Source organism: Bombina bombina, chromosome 7, assembly GCF_027579735.1.
Source record: "Bombina bombina isolate aBomBom1 chromosome 7, aBomBom1.pri, whole genome shotgun sequence".
NCBI lineage: Eukaryota > Metazoa > Chordata > Amphibia > Anura > Bombinatoridae > Bombina > Bombina bombina.
Window position 1 is genome coordinate 604636110 of NC_069505.1, and position 20810 is coordinate 604656919.

Below are 20810 nucleotides of genomic sequence, written 5' to 3' on the forward strand. Positions count from 1 at the left end.
AGTCTTGTTTGTTTAAACTCTCCATAACAGCATACTGAGGTAGCCTCAGGAGCGTGCACGCCTTGTGCACTATATGTATAACATTGTTACAAACATTGCTGCATATAGTGCACAAGTCACATGCACTCTTTTGAGCCTACTTCAGTACGTTATAGAAAGGAAATAAGGTTCAAAATGGGGAACAAGAGAATGAGGTTCATTTTATATTAAATTAGAAGCATTTTATATAAAGTAGCTGCCCCTATAAAATCATAAAAGTATAACAAGTTTTAACTTGCATTTCCCTTTAACTAACACAAATTACATTTTTTTTTTATAAATTAGAGATTCTAAGAAAAGGAAACTACAGATGATTTAAACTGCATAACATTTATCTACCATTATCTTATGTATATGCAGGTGCTGTTATACTGTGTGATATATTTTATTCACAGACAAATAGCACAACAGAAAAACTAGATTTATTTCTGTGCTAATATTTCATGTGATGTCATCAGATACACAAATTACTGAGCACTACAGAACATTTATCAGAGCTTACAAACCTGGCCTGCTCACTACAGTCTGGGACATAAAGAGTTAACAGGCAGAGCACATACAGTTACGTAAACACCACACCCTTGTGCTGAATAGGAAGTTAATGTAAGTTTCGTTTCCTGCTGAATACAAGAATGGCGACTGCTGATCTGAGAGAGGAGCTAACCTGCCCCATCTGCCTGAGCCTTTATACAGATCCTGTAAATCTCAGCTGTGGCCATAACTTCTGCCTGGGCTGTATTGAGAGTGTGCTGGGTACCCAGGAGGGGTCTGGGGTTTATTCCTGTCCTGAGTGCAGAGAAACTTTTACTAAGAAACCTAAACTGCAGAGGAACATAGCGCTGTGTAATGTAGTGAAGCATTTACAGATTACTCAGCCAGAGCAAAAAGACACTGGGGTCCTCTGCACTTACTGTGTTCACTCTCCTGTACCTGCTGCTAAATCATGTCTGATGTGTGAGGCTTCTCTGTGTGATACCCACCTGAGGGTACACAGCAAGTCTGAGGAACACGTCTTAACTGAACCCACCACTTCCTGGGGTAACAGAAAATGCTCCAAACACAAGAAGGTCCTGTTATACTACTGCACTGAGGATGCTGCCTGTATCTGTGTGTCCTGCTCCCTAGCCGGAGATCACAGGGGACACCAGGTGGAGCTGCTGAATGAGGCTTCTGAGAAGAAGAAAAAGAAACTGAGAAATGTTCTGCAGAAACTGACCACAAAGAGAGAGAAGACTGAGAAAAGAGTCCAGAGTCTGCAGGAGCACAGGAGAGGGGTGCAAGAGAAAGCAGCTGGTGTAACAGAGCGACTCACTGCCCTGATTAGGGACATCAGGAAACAGCTGGAAGACCTAGAGAAGCGAGTCCTGAGTGACATCACCCGGCAGCAGGAGCAGGTTTTACTCACAATCTCTGATCTGATCCAGCAGCTGGAAAAAGAGAAGGACGAACTGACCAGGAAGATGAGTCACATTGAGGAGCTGTGCAACATGACTGACCCATTAACTGTCCTACAAGAACAGGAATCACACAGAGATGACTTTTGTGGTGCTGAGAAGGGAGATAATGAGGTCACACAGAGAGGTGATAAACAGGTCCCTGCTGGGGGGGATTTAGAAGAGGATCTGATCTCAGTGACCTTATACAGAGGTTTAGCTGATATTGTGAGTGATGTAAAGAGAGAGAGCTATATGCAGGTGACATCAGACTTATTACTGGATATAAACACAGCTCATAATAATGTTATTGTATCAGGTGACCTGAAAACTGCATCCTGGTCAGATATAAACCAGCAGCGACCAGAAACACCAGAGAGATTTACAGATGTTCCTCAGGTATTAAGCACCAGGAGCTTTTCCTCAGGACGACATTACTGGGAAGTGCAGATCAGTAAATCAGGGCGCTGGCGTGTAGGGGTTTGTTATACCAGTATGGGAAGGAGAGGAGATCAGTCTGTGATAGGAAATAATAACAAGTGCTGGTGTTTGAGGGGTTATAATAAACATCTTTACATGATACATAACACAATAGACACCTCATTATGCCCCCCTCTATCATGTGACACAGTAGGAATACTGCTGGACTATGAGGCTGGGCGTCTGACCTTTTATGAGCTGTGTGACCCGATCAGACACTTACACACCGTCACTGTCACCTTCACTGAGCCTCTTCATGCTGCATTCGGTGTATGGTATAATGGTGCCTGTGTGAGAATCCTGCCCTAGATACAATGATAATAATAATAATGCTGCATTCTGTGTATATAAAGATGGTGTCTGTGTGAGAATCCTGCACTAGATACACTGTCAGATAATAATAATGCTGCATTCTGTGTATATAAAGATGGTGCCTGGGTCAGAATCCTGCACTAGATACACTGTCACATAATAATAATGCTACATTCTGTGTATATAAAGATGGTGCCTGTGTGAGAATCCTGCGCTAGATACACTGTCACATAATAATAATGCTGCATTCTGTGTATATAAAGATGGTGCCTGTGTGAGAATCCTGCACTAGATACACTGTCACATAATAATAATGCTGCATTCTGTGTATATAAAGATGGTGCCTGTGTGAGAATCCTGCACTAGATACACTGTCACATAATAATAATGCTACATTCTGTGTATATAAAGATGGTGCCTGGGTGAGAATCCTGCACTAGATACACTGTCACATAATAATAATGCTGCATTCTGTGTATATAAAGATGGTGCCTGTGTGAGAATCCTGTACTAGATACACTGTCACATAATAATAATGCTGCATTCTGTGTATATAAAGATGGTGCCTGTGTGAGAATCCTGCACTAGATACACTGTCACATAATAATAATAATGCATTCTGTTTATATAAAGATGGTGCCTGTGTGAGAATCCTGTACTAGATACACTGTCACATAATAATAATGCTGCATTCTGTGTATATAAAGATGGTGCCTGTGTGAGAATCCTGCACTAGATACACTGTCACATAATAATAATGCTGCATTCTGTGTATATAAAGATGGTGCCTGTGTGAGAATCCTGCACTAGATACACTGTCACATAATAATAATGCTGCATTCTGTGTATATAAAGATGGTACCTGAGTGAGAATCCTGCGCTAGATACACTGATAATAATAATAATGCTGTATTCTGTGTATATAAAGATGGTGCCTGTGTGAGAATCCTGCACTAGATACACTGATAATAATAATAATGCTGTATTCTGTGTATATAAAGATGGTGCCTGTGTGAGAATCCTGCACTAGATACACAGTCACATAATAATAATGCTGCATTCTGTGTATATAAAGATGGTGACTGTGTGAGAACCCTGCACTAGATACACTGTCACATAATAATAATACTGCATTCTGTGTATATAAAGATGGTGCCTGGGTGAGAATCCTGCACTAGATACACTGATAATAATAATAATGCTGTATTCTGTGTATATAAAGATGGTACCTGGGTGAGAATCCTGCGCTAGATTCACTTTCACATAATAATAATGCTGCATTCTGTATATATAAAGATGGTGCCTGTGTGAGAATCCTGCACTAGATACACTGTCACATAATAATAATGCTGCATTCTGTGTATATAAAGATGGTGCCTGTGTGAGAATCCTGCGCTAGATTCACTTTCACATAATAATAATGCTGCATTCGGTGTATATAAAGATGGTGCCTGTGTGAGAATCCTGCGCTAGATACACTGATAATAATAATAATGCTGCATTCTGTGTATATAAAGATGGGGAACGGTGTAAAAGCCGGAACGGAACGGAACAGGACGGAACAGGCCTTTTATGAAGGAAATTGATTTAAAATATAATGGGATGTATTAGAGACTCTTGAGAACAATTTTAGGAACAAGAATATTTGTGATATAATAATTAATTAACCCTTTAACTACCAAAATAGTGTCCGGAACCAAACATAACAGCCCAGAACAGCACCTTCCCAGAAAACCAAATACACCAAATTCACAAGTCACATGTGACTAAATGTAATAAGTGTAATCAGCCACAAACCATCCACAGAAACCACGTTCCAATACTCGTTCCGGCCTGTTAAACGCTTTTTCGTGAAAAGTGATGGAACGGCACCTTACCAGCAAACCAGATACACCAAATTCACCAATTACACATAACTAAATGTTATAAGTGTAATCAGCCACAAACCATCCACAGAAACCACATTATGATATCTGTTCCGGCCTTTAATACACTTTTTTTATAAAAAGTGACGGAACGGCACCTTCCTAGCAACATATACAGACCAAATTCACCAGCTACACATAACTAGATGTGATAAGTGTAATCAACCACAAACCATCCACAGAAACCACGTTCCAATATCCGTTCCGGCCTGTAAAATGCTTTTTCATGAAAAGTGACGGAACAGCACCTCACCAGCAAACCAGATACACCAAATTCATCAGTCACAGATGACTAAATGTTATAAGTGTAATCAGCCACAAACCATCCACAGAAACCACATTATGATATCTGTTCCGGCCTTTAATACACTTTTTTATAAAAAGTGACGGAACGGCACCTACCCAGCAAAATATACAGACCAAATTCACCAGCCACAAATAACTAGATGTGGTAAGTGTAATCAACCACAAACCATCCACAGAAACCACGTTCCAATACCCGTAAAACGCTTTTTCGTGAAAAGTGACGGAACGGCACCTTACCAGCAAACCAGATACACCAAATTCACCAATTACACATAACTAAATGTTATAAGTGTAATCAGCCACAAACCACCCACAGAAACCACATTATGATATCTGTTCCGGCCTTTAATACACTTTTTTTTATAAAAAGTGACGAAACGGCACCTTCCCAGCAAAATATACAGACCAAATTCAACAGCCACAAATAACTAGATGTGATAAGTGTAATCAACCACAAACCATCCACAGAAACCACGTTCCAATACCCGTTCCGGCCTGTAAAACGCTTTTTCATGAAAAGTGACGGAACGGCACCTTACCAGCAAACCAGATACACCAAAACCACCAGTCACACATGACTAAATGTTATAAGTGTAATCAGCCACAAACCATCCACAGAAACCACATTATGATATCTGTTCCGGCCTTTAATACACTTTTTTATAAAAAGTGACGGAACGGCACCTTCCCAGCAAAATATACAGACCAAATTCACCAGCCACACATAACTAGATGTGATAAGTGTAATCAGCCACAAACCATCCACAGAAACCACATTATGATATCTGTTCCGGCCTTCAATACACTTTTTTATAAAAAGTGACGGAACGGCACCTTCCCAGCAAAATATACAGACCAAATTCACCAGCCACACATAACTAGATGTGATAAGTGTAATCAACCACAAACCATCCACAGAAACCACGTTCCAACATCTAGTTATGTGTGGCTGGTGAATTTGGTCTGTATATTTTGCTGGGAAGGTGCTGTTCCGTCGCTTTTTATAAAAAAGTGTATTAAAGGCCGGAACAGATATCATAATGTTGTTTCTGTGGATGGTTTGTGGCTGATTACACTTATAACATTTACTCATGTGTGACTGGTGAATTTGGTGTATCTGGTTTGCTGGTAAAGTGCTGTTCCGTCACTTTTCATGAAAAAGCATTTTACAGGCCGGAACGGATATTGGAACGTGGTTTCTGTGGATGGTTTGTGGTTGATTACACTTATCACATCTAGTTATGTGTAGCTGGTGAATTTGGTCTGTATATGTTGCTAGGAAGGTGCCGTTCCGTCACTTTTTATAAAAAAAAGTGTATTAAAGGCCGGAACAGATATCATAATGTGGTTTCTGTGGATGGTTTGTGGCTGATTACACTTATAACATTTACTCATGTGTGACTGGTGAATTTGGTGTATCTGGTTTGCTTGTAAGGTGCCGTTCCGTCACTTTTCATGAAAAAGTGTTTTACAGGCCGGAACGGGTATTGGAAAGTGGTTTCTGTGGATGGTTTGTGGTTGATTTCATTTATCACATCTAGTTATGTGTGGCTGGTGAATTTGGCCTGTATATTTTGCTGGAAAGGTGCCGTTCCGTCACTTTTTATAAAAAATTGTATTAAAGGCCCGAACAGATATCATAATGTGGTTTCTGTGGGTGGTTTGTGGCTGATTACACTTATAACATTTAGTCATGTGTAACTGGTGAATTTGGTGTATCTGGATTGCTGGTAAGGTGCCGTACCGTCACTTTTCATGAAAAAGCATTTTACAGGCCGGAACGGGTATTGGAACGTGGTTTCTGTGGATGGTTTGTGGTTGATTACACTTATCACATCTAGTTATGTGTGGCTGGTGAATTTGGTCTGTATATTTTGCTGGGAAGGTGCCGTTCCGTCACTTTTTATAAAAAAAAGTGTATTAAAGGCTGGAACAGATATCATAATGTGGTTTCTGTGGATGGTTTGTGGCTGATTACACTTATAACATTTAGTCATGTGTGACTGGTGAATTTGGTGTATCTTGTTTGCTGGTAAGGTGCTGTTCCGTCACTTTTCATGAAAAAGCATTTTACAGGCCGAAACGGGTATTGGAACGTGGTTTCTGTGGATGGTTTGTGGTTGATTACACTTATCACATCTAGTTATGTGTGGCTAGTGAATTTGGTCTGTATATTTTGCTGGGAAGGTGCCGTTCCGTCACTTTTTATAAAAAAATGTGTATTAAAGGCCGGAACAGAAAATATAATGTGGTTTCTGTGGATGGTTTGTGGCTGATTACACATATTACATTTAGTCACATGTGACTTGTGAATTTGGTGTATCTGGTTTTCTGGGAAGGTGCTGTTCCGGGTTGTTATGTTTGGTTGCGGACACTATTTTGGTAGTTAAAGGGTTAATTAATTATTATATCACAAATATTCTTGTTCCTAAAATTGTTCTCAAGAGTCTCTAACACATCCCATTATATTTTAAATCAATTTTCTACATAAAAGGCCTGTTCCGGCCTGTTCCGTTCCGTTCCGGCTTTTACACCGTTCCTAAAGATGGTGCCTGGGTGAGAATCCTGCACTAGATACACTGTAACATAATAATAATGCTGCATTCTGCGTATATAAAGATGGTGCCTGGGTGAGAATCCTGCGCTAGATACACTGTCACATAATAATAATGCTGCATTCTGTGTATATAAAGATGGTGCCTGGGTGAGAATCCTGCACTAGATACACAGACAGTCACATAATAATAATGCTGCCTGTGTATATAAAGATAGTGCCTGGGTGAGAATCCTGCACTAGATACACTGTCACTTAATAATAATGCTGCATTCTGTGTATATAAAGATGGTGCCTGTGTGAGAATCCTGCGCTAGATACACTGATAATAATAATAATGCTGCATTCTGTGTATATAAAGATGGTGCCTGGGTGAGAATCCTGCGCTAGATACACTGTCACATAATAATAATGCTGCATTCTGTGTATATAAAGATGGTACCTGTGTGAGAATCCTGCACTAGATACACTGTCACATAATAATAATGCTGCATTCTGTGTATATAAAGATGGTGCCTGTGTGAGAATCCTGCACTAGATACACTGTCACATAATAATAATGCTGCATTCTGTGTATATAAAGATGGTGCCTGTGTGAGAATCCTGTGCTAGATACACTGTCACATAATAATAATGCTGCATTCTGTGTATATAAAGATGGTGCCTGTGTGAGAATCCTGCACTAGATACACTGTCACATAATAATAATTCTGCATTCTGTGTATATAAAGATGGTACCTGTGTGAGAATCCTGCGCTAGATACACTGTCACATAATAATAATGCTGCATTCTGTGTATATAAAGATGGTGCCTGTGTGAGAATCCTGCACTAGATACACTGTCACATAATAATAATGCTGCATTCTGTATATATAAAGATGGTGCCTGGGTGAGAATCCTGCACTAGATACACTGTCACATAATAATAATGCTGCATTCTGTGTATATAAAGATGGTCACTGTGTGAGAATCCTGCACTAGATACACTGTCACATAATAATAATGCTGCATTCTGTGTATATAAAGATGGTGCCTGGGTGAGAATCCTGCACTAGATACACTGATAATAATAATAATGCTGCTGCCTGTGAGCCAGTGATGTCTGTGTATTGTGCACATTGTGTATGAACTGGGGATGAAATAAAATAAGATATTTGTGCATGAAAGTCTGGTCTCCTTATGTTACTATAAGCAGGTGTAGGCAGGGGGCCATCAGGGAAGGGGTCCGACTCCCACCTGACTGGTATTTTACTGGTAGCAGCTAGTTCCCATCCCTCTAAAGGACCTTCTGACATCACAGCTGTCACATGACTACACTGATCACATGGTACAGAGAGATGAGGAAGCAGAAGGGCGGGAGATTCAAATCAATAGCAAACTGCTGATTTACTTCTGCAGCTGTGTGTTGTGTGTTATGTACTGTTTTTTGTGTAGTGTGTTTTATATACTGAGGAATTCTGTGTTATGTACTGTGTATTGTGTACGGTGTGTTATGTACTGTGTATTGTGTGTTATGTACTGTGTATTGTGTGTTATACTGTGTGTTCTGTGTTATGTACTGTGTATTGTGTACGGTGTGTTATGTACTGTGTATTGTGTATTATGTACTGTGTGTTATGTACTGTGTATTGTGTATTATGTACTGTGTGTTATGTACTGTGTATTGTGTGTTATATACTGTGCATTGTGTGTTATATACTGTGTGTTCTGTGTTATGTACTGTGTATTGTGTACTGGGAGTTCTGTACTGTGTATTGTATTCTGTAAGTTATGTACTGTGCATTGTGTACTGTGTGTTATGTACTGTGTATTCTGTGTTATGTACTGTGTATTGTGTACTGGGAGTTCTGTACTGTGTATTGTATTCTGTAAGTTATGTACTGTGTATTTTGTACTGTGTGTTATCTGTGTATTGTATACTGTGAGTTATGTACTGTGTATTGTGTACTGTGTGTTATGCATACCCCCCAACTGTCCCGATGTGTACGGGACAGTCCCGATTTTAGGAGTCTGTCCCGCTGTCTTGGGTTGCTAGCCATCTGTCCCACATTGCTCCATGCATTTAAAAATATATATTTTTTTAATTTTATTGGGCACATACTCAGAAGCAGCAGACTTTTCTCTCCCAGGGTTATATACCTGTTAGATTCCTTGTGGAAAAGTAATGGTGTGTGGGTTAAGCAGGAGTAGGAAGACTGTATACCCGCTGACCTCAGGTAATGATGACCTCTAACCCCTGGTAGTGATGACGTCTAACCCCTGGTGATAATACTAGCATGCCTTCAGTTTTATATGATGAACAGTGCTAACACCAGGGTAACAAACAGTGGCAGCCTCAGACTGCCAGCTAATGTGCTTTCCAACCCCAGGACCCCATACAATGTCTTAGATACCCATATATGATGTAGTGTGCATGTCTATCTGTATCTATAAGTGTGTATGTGTGTGTATCTGCATGTATAAGTGTAAGCTGTGTAGTGTGTGTGTATCTGTATGTATAAGTGTGTGTGTGTGTGTATCTGCATGTATACGTGTATGCTATGTAGTGTGTGTGTCTGCTATGTAGTGTGTTTGTGTATCTGCATGTGTAAGTGTATGCTATGTAGTGTTTGTGTATCTGCATGTATACGTGTAAGCTATGTAGTGTGTGTGTGTGTGTATCTGCATGTGTAAGTGTATGCTATGTAGTGTTTGTGTATCTGCATGTGAACGTGTATGCAATGTAGTGTCTGTGTGTATCTGCATGTGTACGTGTATGCAATGTAGTGTCTGTGTGTATCTGCATGTGTAAGTGTATGCTATGTAGTGTGTGTCTGCTATGTAGTGTGTGTGTCTGCATGTATACATGTAAGCTATGAAGTGTGTGTATCTGTATGTATAAGTGTATGCTATGTAGTGTGTGTGTATCTGCATGTGTAAGTGTATGCTATGTAGTGTGTATTTGAGTGTGTGTACATTTATATGTGTAGCTTGTGTTACTGTGCATTTTTGCTGACTTTAAAGGCCGGAATCTAGAATTTTAATGGGAAATGCTGAGAGCAGTTTTACAGAATCTATTATTAATTGTACAATTATGATAAAAATATTTAGCACTGTCTCTGCGAAGGCTAATTAAATACAGAACTCACATAGCTATACCAGTGGTTTGAGCTTGTGTTTGATTTGCTGCCTATCGGCTAGATTTGGAGTTTTGTCGGTAACGAGCCGAAAAACTAACGCCCGCGTTTTACTGGCCGCACCATAAAAATAACTCTGGTATCGAGAGTCCACATAAAGGCTGCGTTAGGCTCCAAAAAAGGAGCGTAGAGCATTTTTAACGCAGCTTCAACTCTCGATACCAGAGTTGCTTACGGACGCGGCCAGCCTCAAAAACGTGCTCGTGCACGATTCCCCCATAGGAAACAATGGGGCTGTTTGAGCTGAAAAAAAACCTAACACCTGCAAAAAAGCCGCGTTCAGCTCCTAACGCAGCCCCATTGTTTGCTATGCGGTAACCCTTCCGACGTCTGCACTTAACACTCTAACATGTACCCCGAGTCTAAACACCCCTAACCTTACACTTATTAACCCCTAATCTGCCGCCCCCGCTATCGCTGACCCCTGCATATTATTATTAACCCCTAATCTGCCGCTCCGTAAACCGCCGCTACTTACATTATCCCTATGTACCCCTAATCTGCTGCCCTAACATCGCCGACCCCTATATTATATTTATTAACCCCTAATCTGCCCCCCACAACGTCGCCTCCACCTGCCTACACTTATTAACCCCTAATCTGCCGAGCGGACCTGAGCGCTACTATAATAAAGTTATTAACCCCTAATCCGCCTCACTAACCCTATCATAAATAGTATTAACCCCTAATCTGCCCTCCCTAACATCGCCGACACCTAACTTCAATAATTAACCCCTAATCTGCCGACCGAATCTCGCCGCTATTCTAATAAATGTATTAACCCCTAAAGCTAAGTCTAACCCTAATACTAACACCCCCCTAAGTTAAATATAATTTAAATCTAACGAAATTAATTAACTCTTATTAAATAAATTATTCCTATTTAAAGCTAAATACTTACCTGTAAAATAAATCCTAATATAGCTACAATATAAATTATAATTATATTATAGCTATTTTAGGATTTATATTTATTTTACAGGTAACTTTGTATTTATTTTAACCAGTTACAATAGCTATTAAATAGTTAAGAACTATTTAATAGCTAAAATAGTCAAAATAATTACAAATTTACCTGTAAAAGAAATCCTAACCTAAGTTACAAATAAACCTAACACTAGACTATCAATAAATTAATTAAATAAACTACCTACAATTAACCTAACACTACACTATCAATAAATTAATTAAATACAATTGCTACAAATAAATACAATTAAATAAACTAGCTAAAGTACAAAAAATAAAAAATAACTGTTACAAAAAATAAAAAAATATTTACAAACATAAGAAAAATATTACAACAATTTTAAACTAATTACACCTACTCTAAGCCCCCTAATAAAATAACAAAGACCCCCCAAAATAAAAAAATGCCCTACCCTATTCTAAATTACTACAGTTCAAAGCTCTTTTACCTTACCGGCCCTGAACAGGGCCCTTTGCGGGGCATGCCCCAAAGAATTCAGCTCTTTTGCCTGTAAAAAAAAACATACAATACCCCCCCCAACATTACAACCCACCACCCACATACCCCTAATCTAACCCAAACCCCCCTTAAATAAACCTAACACTAAGCCCCTGAAGATCTTCCTACCTTATCTTCACCCTGCCAGGTTCACCGATCCGTCCTGAAGAGCTCCTCCGATGTCCTGATCCAAGCCCAAGCGGGGGGCTGAAGAGGTCCATGATCCGGCTGAAGTCTTCATCCAAGCGGGAGCTGAAGAGGTCCATGATCCGGATGAAGTCTTCATCCAAGCGGGAGCTGAAGAGGTCCATGATCCGGATGAAGTCTTCTATCAACGGCATCTTCAATCTTCTTTCTTCCGGATCCATCTTGCAGACCTCCGACGCGGAACATCCTCTTCTCCCGACGCCTACTAGCCGAATGACGGTTCCTTTAAGGGACGTCATCCAAGATGGCGTCCCTCGAATTCCGATTGGCTGATAGGATTCTATCAGCCAATCGGAATTAAGGTAGGAATATTCTGATTGGCTGATGGAATCAGCCAATCAGAATCAAGTTCAATCCGATTGGCTGATCCAATCAGCCAATCAGATTGAGCTTGCATTCTATTGGCTGATCGGAACAGCCAATAGAATGCGAGCTCAATCCGATTGGCTGATAGTAGTGTAGTAGTGTAGTGTTAGGTAATTGTAGGTAGTTTATTTAATTAATTTATTGATAGTATAGTGTTAGTTTTAATTGTAACTTAGGTTAGGATTTCTTTTACAGGTAAATTTGTAATTATTTTAACTATTTTAGCTATTAAATAGTTCTTAACTATTTAATAGCTATTGTACCTGGTTAAAATAAATACAAAGTTACCTGTAAAATAAATATAAATCCTAAAATAGCTATAATATAAATATAATTTATATTGTAGCTATATTAGGATTTATTTTACAGGTAAGTATTTAGCTTTAAATAGGAATAATTTATTTAATAAGAGTTAATTTATTTCGTTAGATTTAAATTATATTTAACTTAGGGGGGTGTTAGTATTAGGGTTAGACTTAGCTTTAGGGGTTAATCCATTTATTAGAATAGCGGTGAGCTCCGGTCGGCAGATTAGGGGTTAATAATTGAAGTTAGGTGTCGGCGATGTTAGGGAGGGCAGATTAGGGGTTAATACTATTTATTATAGGGTTAGTGAGGCGGATTAGGGGTTAATAACTTTATTATAGTAGCGCTCAGGTCCGCTCGGCAGATTAGGGGTTAATAAGTGTAGGCAGGTGGAGGCGACGTTGTGGGCAGCAGATTAGGGGTACATAAGGATAACGTAGGTGGCGGTCGGCAGATTAGGGGTTAAAAAAATTTAATCGAGTGGCGGCGATGTGGGGGGACCTCGGTTTAGGGGTACATAGGTAGTTTATGGGTGTTAGTGTACTTTAGAGTACAGTAGTTAAGAGCTTTATAAACCGGCGTTAGCCCAAAAAGCTCTTAACTACTGACTTTTTTCCTGCGGCTGGAGTTTTGTCGTTAGATTTCTAATGCTCACTTCAGAAACGACTCTAAATACCGGAGTTAGGAAGATCCCATTGAAAAGATAGGATACGCAATTGACGTAAGGGGATCTGCGGTATGGAAAAGTCGCGGCTGAAAAGTGAGCGTTAGACCCTATTTTGAGTGACTCTAAATACCGGCGGTAGCCTAAAACCAGCATTAGGAGCCTCTAACGCTGGTTTTCACAGCTACCGCCAAACTCCAAATCTAGGTCTATGAGTATTAAAAGATATGACTTTATTTAGAATTTTATTTATATTACTTTGGTCTTATGATGTTTTTAAGCACAGTCCCTGCTCCTGCCCACCACATTTAAAATTTTTGCCACGGGGGGTGTCCCTCTTTTGAATTTTGAAATGTTGGGAGGTATGTGTTATGTACTGTGTATTGTGTACTGTGAGTTATGCACTGTGTATTGTGTACTGTGTGTTATGTACTGTGTATTGTGTGTTATGTTCTATGTATTGTGTGTTATATACTGTGTTTTGTGTGTTATGTTCTGTGTAATGTGTGTTATTTACTGTGTATTGTGTGCTATGTGTTATATACTGTGTATTGTGTACTGTGTGTTATGTACTGTGTATTGTGTATTAGTTCTATGTATTGTGTGTTATATACTGTGTTTTGTGTGTTATGTTCTGTGTATTGTGTAATGTGTGTTATTTACTGTGTTTTGTGTACTATGTGTTATATACTGTGTATTGTGTACTGTGTGTTATGTACTGTGTATTGTGTATTAGTTCTATGTATTGTGTGTTATATTCTGTGTTTTGTGTGTTATGTTCTGTGTATTGTGTACTGTGTGTTATATACTGTGTACTGTGTGTTTATGTACTGTATATTGTGTGTTTTGTAATATGTATTGTGTGTTATGTACTGTGTGTTGTGTGTTGTGTATTGTGTACTGCGTGTTATTTACTGTGTATTGTGTACTGTGTGCTTTGTACTGTGTATTGTGTGTTATGTACTGTGTATTGTGTAATGTGTGCTATTTACTGTGTGTTATGTACTGTGTATTGTGTATTGTGTACTGTGTGTTATATACTGTGTACTGTGTGTTATGTACTCTGTATTATGTACTGTGTGTTATTTATTGTGTATTTTGTGTTATTTACTGTGTATTACGTACTGTGTTCTGTGTGTTATGTACTGTGTATTGTGTACTGTGTGCTATTTACTGTACATTGTGTTATTTACTGTGTGTTGTGTATTGTGTGTTATGTACTGTGTATTGTGTACTGTGTGCTATTTACTGTGTATTGTGTGTTATGCACTGTGTATTGTGTGTTTTCTGTTATTTACTGTGTATTGTGTACTATGTGTTATATACTGTGTATTATGTAGTGTTTATTGTGTACTGTGTGTTGTGTTATATACTGTGTACTGAGTATTATTTACGGTGTTCTGTATGTTGTGTGTTATGTGGTATATACTGTGTGATGTGTGCTATTTGTTATGTGCTGTGTATTGTGTACTGTGTATTCTGCACTGTGTATGTACTGTGTATTGTGTACTTGGTGTTATTTACTGTGTAATGTGGGTTATGTACTGTGTTATATACTGTGTATTGCGTACTGTGCGATATTTTCTGTGTATTATTTACTGTTTGTTATGTACTGTGTATTATGTAATGCATGCTCTTTACTGTGTATTGTGTATTATATACTGTGTACTGTGGGCTATGTGCTGTGTATTGTGTGTTATGTGCTGTGTATTGTGTACTGCATGCTATGTACTGTGTATTGTGTGTTATGTACTGTGTATTGTTTACTGTGTGTTATATACTGTGTACTGTGTTTTATGTACTGTGTTTTTGTGTTATGTACTGTGTATAGTGTACTCTCTGTGTAATATACTGTGTATTGTGTGCTATGTACTGTGTATTGTGTACTGTTTGATCTACTGTGTATTGTGTGTTATTTACTGTGTATTGTGTACTTTGTGTTATTTATTGTGTGTTATGCACTGTGTACTGTGTTTTATGTACTGTGTTTTTGTGTTATGTACTGTGTATAGTGTACTCTCTGTGTAATATACTGTGTATTGTGTGCTATGTACTGTGTATTGTGTACTGTTTGATCTACTGTGTATTGTGTGTTATATACTGTGTACTGTGTGTTTATGTACTGTATATTGTGTGTTTTGTAATATGTATTGTGTGTTATGTACTGTGTGTTGTGTGTTGTGTATTGTGTACTGTGTGTTATTTACTGTGTATTGTGTACTGTGTGCTTTGTACTGTGTATTGTGTGTTATGTACTGTGTATTGTGTAATGTGTGCTATTTACTGTGTGTTATGTACTGTGTATTGTGTATTGTGTACTGTGTGTTATATACTGTGTACTGTGTGTTATGTACTCTGTATTATGTACTGTGTGTTATTTATTGTGTATTTTGTGTTATTTACTGTGTATTACGTACTGTGTTCTGTGTGTTATGTACTGTGTATTGTGTACTGTGTGCTATTTACTGTACATTGTGTTATTTACTGTGTGTTGTGTATTGTGTGTTATGTACTGTGTATTGTGTACTGTGTGCTATTTACTGTGTATTGTGTGTTATGCACTGTGTATTGTGTGTTTTCTGTTATTTACTGTGTATTGTGTACTATGTGTTATATACTGTGTATTATGTAGTGTTTATTGTGTACTGTGTGTTGTGTTATATACTGTGTACTGAGTATTATTTACGGTGTTCTGTATGTTGTGTGTTATGTGGTATATACTGTGTGATGTGTGCTATTTGTTATGTGCTGTGTATTGTGTACTGTGTATTCTGCACTGTGTATGTACTGTGTATTGTGTACTTGGTGTTATTTACTGTGTAATGTGGGTTATGTACTGTGTTATATACTGTGTATTGCGTACTGTGCGATATTTTCTGTGTATTATTTACTGTTTGTTATGTACTGTGTATTATGTAATGCATGCTCTTTACTGTGTATTGTGTATTATATACTGTGTACTGTGGGCTATGTGCTGTGTATTGTGTGTTATGTGCTGTGTATTGTGTACTGCATGCTATGTACTGTGTATTGTGTGTTATGTACTGTGTATTGTTTACTGTGTGTTATATACTGTGTACTGTGTTTTATGTACTGTGTTTTTGTGTTATGTACTGTGTATAGTGTACTCTCTGTGTAATATACTGTGTATTGTGTGCTATGTACTGTGTATTGTGTACTGTTTGATCTACTGTGTATTGTGTGTTATTTACTGTGTATTGTGTACTTTGTGTTATTTATTGTGTGTTATGCACTGTGTACTGTGTTTTATGTACTGTGTTTTTGTGTTATGTACTGTGTATAGTGTACTCTCTGTGTAATATACTGTGTATTGTGTGCTATGTACTGTGTATTGTGTACTGTTTGATCTACTGTGTATTGTGTGTTATTTACTGTGTATTGTGTACTTTGTGTTATTTATTGTGTGTTATGCACTGTGTACTGGGTGTTATGTACTGTGTGTTTTGTTGTGCATATTGTGTGTTATGTACAGTTTGCTATTTACTGTGTATTATGTACTTTGTATTTTGTGCTGTGTATTATGTACTATGTGTTATGTACTGTGTATTGTGTGTTATGTGGTATATACTGTGTATTTTGTACTGTATGTTATGCACTGTGTATTGTGTACTGTGCGTTATGTACTGTGTATTTCATGCTGTGTATTATGTACTGTGTGTTATGTTCTTTATATCATGTGTTATGTGGTATATACTGTGTATTGTGTACTGTGTGTTATGTACTGTGTATTGTGCACTGTGTGTTATATACTTATATACTGTGTGATATATACTTTGTACTGTGTATTGTGTACTGTGTGTTATGTACTGTGTATTCTGTACTGTGTGTTATATATTGTGTAATTTGTGTTATGCACTGTGTATTGTGTACTGTGTGTTATGTACTGTGTATTCTGTACTGTGTGTTATATATTGTGTAATTTGTGTTATGCACTGTGTATTGTGTACTGTGTTATATACTGTGTACTGTGTATTATGTACTGTGTATTGTGTGTTATGTACTGTGTATTATGTACTGTGTGTTATTTATTGTGCACGTTGTGTTATTTACTGTTTGTTGTGTTCTGTGTGCTATTTACTGTGTATTGTGTGCATTGTGTTATTTACTGTGTATTGTGTTATGTACTGTGTATTGTGTTTTATGTACTGTATGCTATGTACTGTGTATTCTGAGTTATGTACAGTGAATTGTGTACTGTGTGTTATGTACTGTGTATTGTGTACTTTTTTGTGTTATATACGTTGTGTTGTGTACTCTGTGTAATATACTGTGTACTGTTTACCCTTATTAAAATCACCCCTTATTATTATCACCCCTTATTATTATCACCCTTATTATTATCTCCCCTTATTATAATCACCCTTATTATTATCTCCCCTTATTATTATCACCCCTTATTATTATCACCCCTTATTATTTTCTCCCCTTATTATTATCTCCCCTTATTATAATCCCCCTTATTATAATCACCCTTTATTATAATCACCCTTATTATATTCACCCCTTATTATTATCACCCCTTATTATTATCACCCCTTATTATTATCACCCCTTATTATTATCACCCTTTATTATTATCACCCCTTATTATTATCACCCCTTATTATATTCACCCTTTATTATAATCACCCTTATTATTATCACCCCTTATTATAATCACCCCTTATTATAATCACCCCTTATTATTATCACCCCTTATTATATTCACCCCTTATTATTATCACCCCTTATTATTATCACCCCTTATTATATTCACCCCTTATTATAATCACCCCTTATTATTATCTCCCCTTATTATCATCACCCTTTATTATTATACCCCCTTATTATAATCACCCTTATTATCACCCCTTATTATTATCACCCCTTATTATTATCACCCCTTATTATAACCCCCTTATTATAACCCCCTTATTATAACCCCCCTTATTATTATCACCCCTTATTATTATCACCCCTTATTATATTCACCCCTTATTATTATCACCCCTTATTATTATCACCCCTTATTATTATCACCCTTTATTATTATCACCCCTTATTATATTCACCCTTTATTATAATCATCCTTATTATTATCACCCCTTATTATAATCACCCCTTATTATATTCACCCCTTATTATTATCACCCCTTATTATAATCACCCCTTATTATATTCACCCCTTATTATAATCACCCCTTATTATAATCACCCTTTATTATAATCACCCCTTATTATATTCACCCCTTATTATTATCACCCCTTATTATTATTACCCCTTATTATAAACACCCTTTATTATTATCACCCTTATTATAAAGTTTTGAACATACTCTGTATTATAAAAGGGTACAACTTATTGTTTCTGCAGATTCAGCAGCACTGATCTAATGAAATCTCCCATTTGCTAAAATAAAACTGGAATCTAGTTCTGAATTCTACATAAAATCATATTATTCGGTTCCTTAAGGATTTATTTTTTCTATAAACTGTATAAAACTAGGTGTTTTTTTTATTTCCAGGAATAAACAAATTATATTCCTACCACTTACAATTGTCAGATTTATAGATTTCACATTTACATTCTCTTGGTTCCCTTCTCTGACAAAAATAATCTGCTCTTTTTGTAAGAAGATCGGTTTCTTAATAATCTTATACAGCCAGAATGAGACCCGAGCCCAGAATACTCCCATAAACAATGCAGTGGTCTGCAGGGTAGTTACATCTAGGGCATAGTTACTACTACCTGAGACTTACTTATACAGAGTTATATACGTCCTGTCAATCAACTTAGTGCTAGATTACAAGTGGAGCGCTAAATTGTGATTTGTCCGTTTGCAGGAGTGCAATAATTAACCAGCCATTACAAGTGGCTGTTGATTGCTATCGCGAGCTCGTGGTAGCAATTAGCGCTGATGAAATTAACCAGAGATCGGATATGTGGTTAATTTGATAAATCTGCCCCAAATGCCCTCAAAATACAGTCTAGTGTAGTTTATTAAAAAGTAAAGATGGCAGCATCTTTATTATATTTTTTATTTTTAATTTGTTGATTTTCAAAACCAACAAAAATAAAGACAGTGCAAACATAAAGAAAGAATAATCAGATGAAATAAATGAATTAGCCACGCAGGGCAACATAGCGAATGAACATAAAATTGACATAGTCTACACATAAACATTTTCAGATTTCAAAAATAAAATGATTCGTATAATATAAACCTTTGTTTTATTATTAACACCTCAATTTTTTGGGGGGATTTAGATTTACACCCCCCCCCCATTCCCCCTCACATAACAGTGAGAGAGAGAAAAAGAAAAGAAAGAATAAAAAAACAAAACAAAAACATTTCCCCCACCTTACCCCATCACATCATGTTATATCTGGTACCAATTTAAGAGTTCTCATTCATTTAAAAAAAAAATCAGGACCTGAAAGCTGTTAAAATTAGATTTTTTCCATTTCGAATAGAGTATTAATATAGTATTCCCATTTCATAAAGAATCTTGTTAATTATTTTTTCCCCAGAGTCGCGTAAATTACATTGGTTTTTGCCATTCGGCCGCTAGCAGGGGCTGTCAATCATCCCAATCGTATCGGATCAGGATGATTGCTGTCCGCCGCCTAAAAAGTGTCGGACGAGTTAAGGAGTAGTGGTCTTATGATTGCTGCTTCTTAACTTATGTTTCCTGCGAGCCGGAAACATCGCGGTGAGAGAGCAGAATCCGCTGCTTAATAAATCTACCCCAGTGTGTTAAAAGATATTTACTAATGCATTAAAATAAAGTCTGTGATTTTTGATATGAGATTCTTCTGTATAAAATAAGCAGAAAACATAATAGTGCAGATGGTTTCAAATATAAAGTGCTGTGTAGCAGGATAAATATTATACCACTCACTTGGGAAAGAGCATAAATCTGCCGTTATTGCAGAGCTTGTTGTATAATTCAGTGCTCGTGCACCACCATGAAAATGGATCTTCAATACACCTGTACCTCTCACATAGGAACTCAGTATATACATTTAAAATGATTTTGTTTTATTAAAATATATAAAATAACAATTATTATTGTTATTGTGGTCAGAGCTGTTATTAACCAAAGTCTGGGTGACGGCATATACATCTGTGCTGTGTAATTATGTACTATAAGCAAACCACTATTATCCAACACCATAGCGCCTGTAACCACACCCCCTCCTTGTGATGTACTTAAAGCACAAATCAGCAAGTCCGACACATGTTTCGACGTAACCAGGGAGATTTCTGAAGGATTCTGACTTGTACCAACTCTTCCATTAAAAAGAATTTAGAAAGTAGAGAACGTCTTATTTCTTATAGGGCAATCCATTAGTTTGCACTATTAAATTATTATGGTACTAGTCCTAAAGGCCGTGTACACAGACCAAAATCCCCATCCACTTGGATTCCGCCACAGTCACGCCTGTTCCTGCCCCGCAACCCCTCCCACCCGCTTCCGCCCCCGCTCTGCTGGCTGATCTTCACGGCAGTCACTGCTGATCATTCCGTATAGACAGGTATCTTTGTCTCGCGCTGCAGTCTTTACTACG

At 37.6% G+C, this 20810-nt stretch overlaps 1 protein-coding gene across 1 annotated transcript; it reads left to right on the plus strand.

The window, feature by feature from the left end:
• The first annotated feature begins 671 nt into the window (after window positions 1-671).
• LOC128667221 (E3 ubiquitin/ISG15 ligase TRIM25-like) lies at window positions 672-2279 on the plus strand. Its single transcript, XM_053688672.1, has one exon. It carries the CDS (start codon window positions 672-674, stop codon window positions 2259-2261), a length of 1590 nt encoding a protein of 529 aa, XP_053544647.1. The 3' UTR covers window positions 2262-2279.
• The last annotated feature ends 18531 nt before the right edge of the window (window positions 2280-20810 follow it).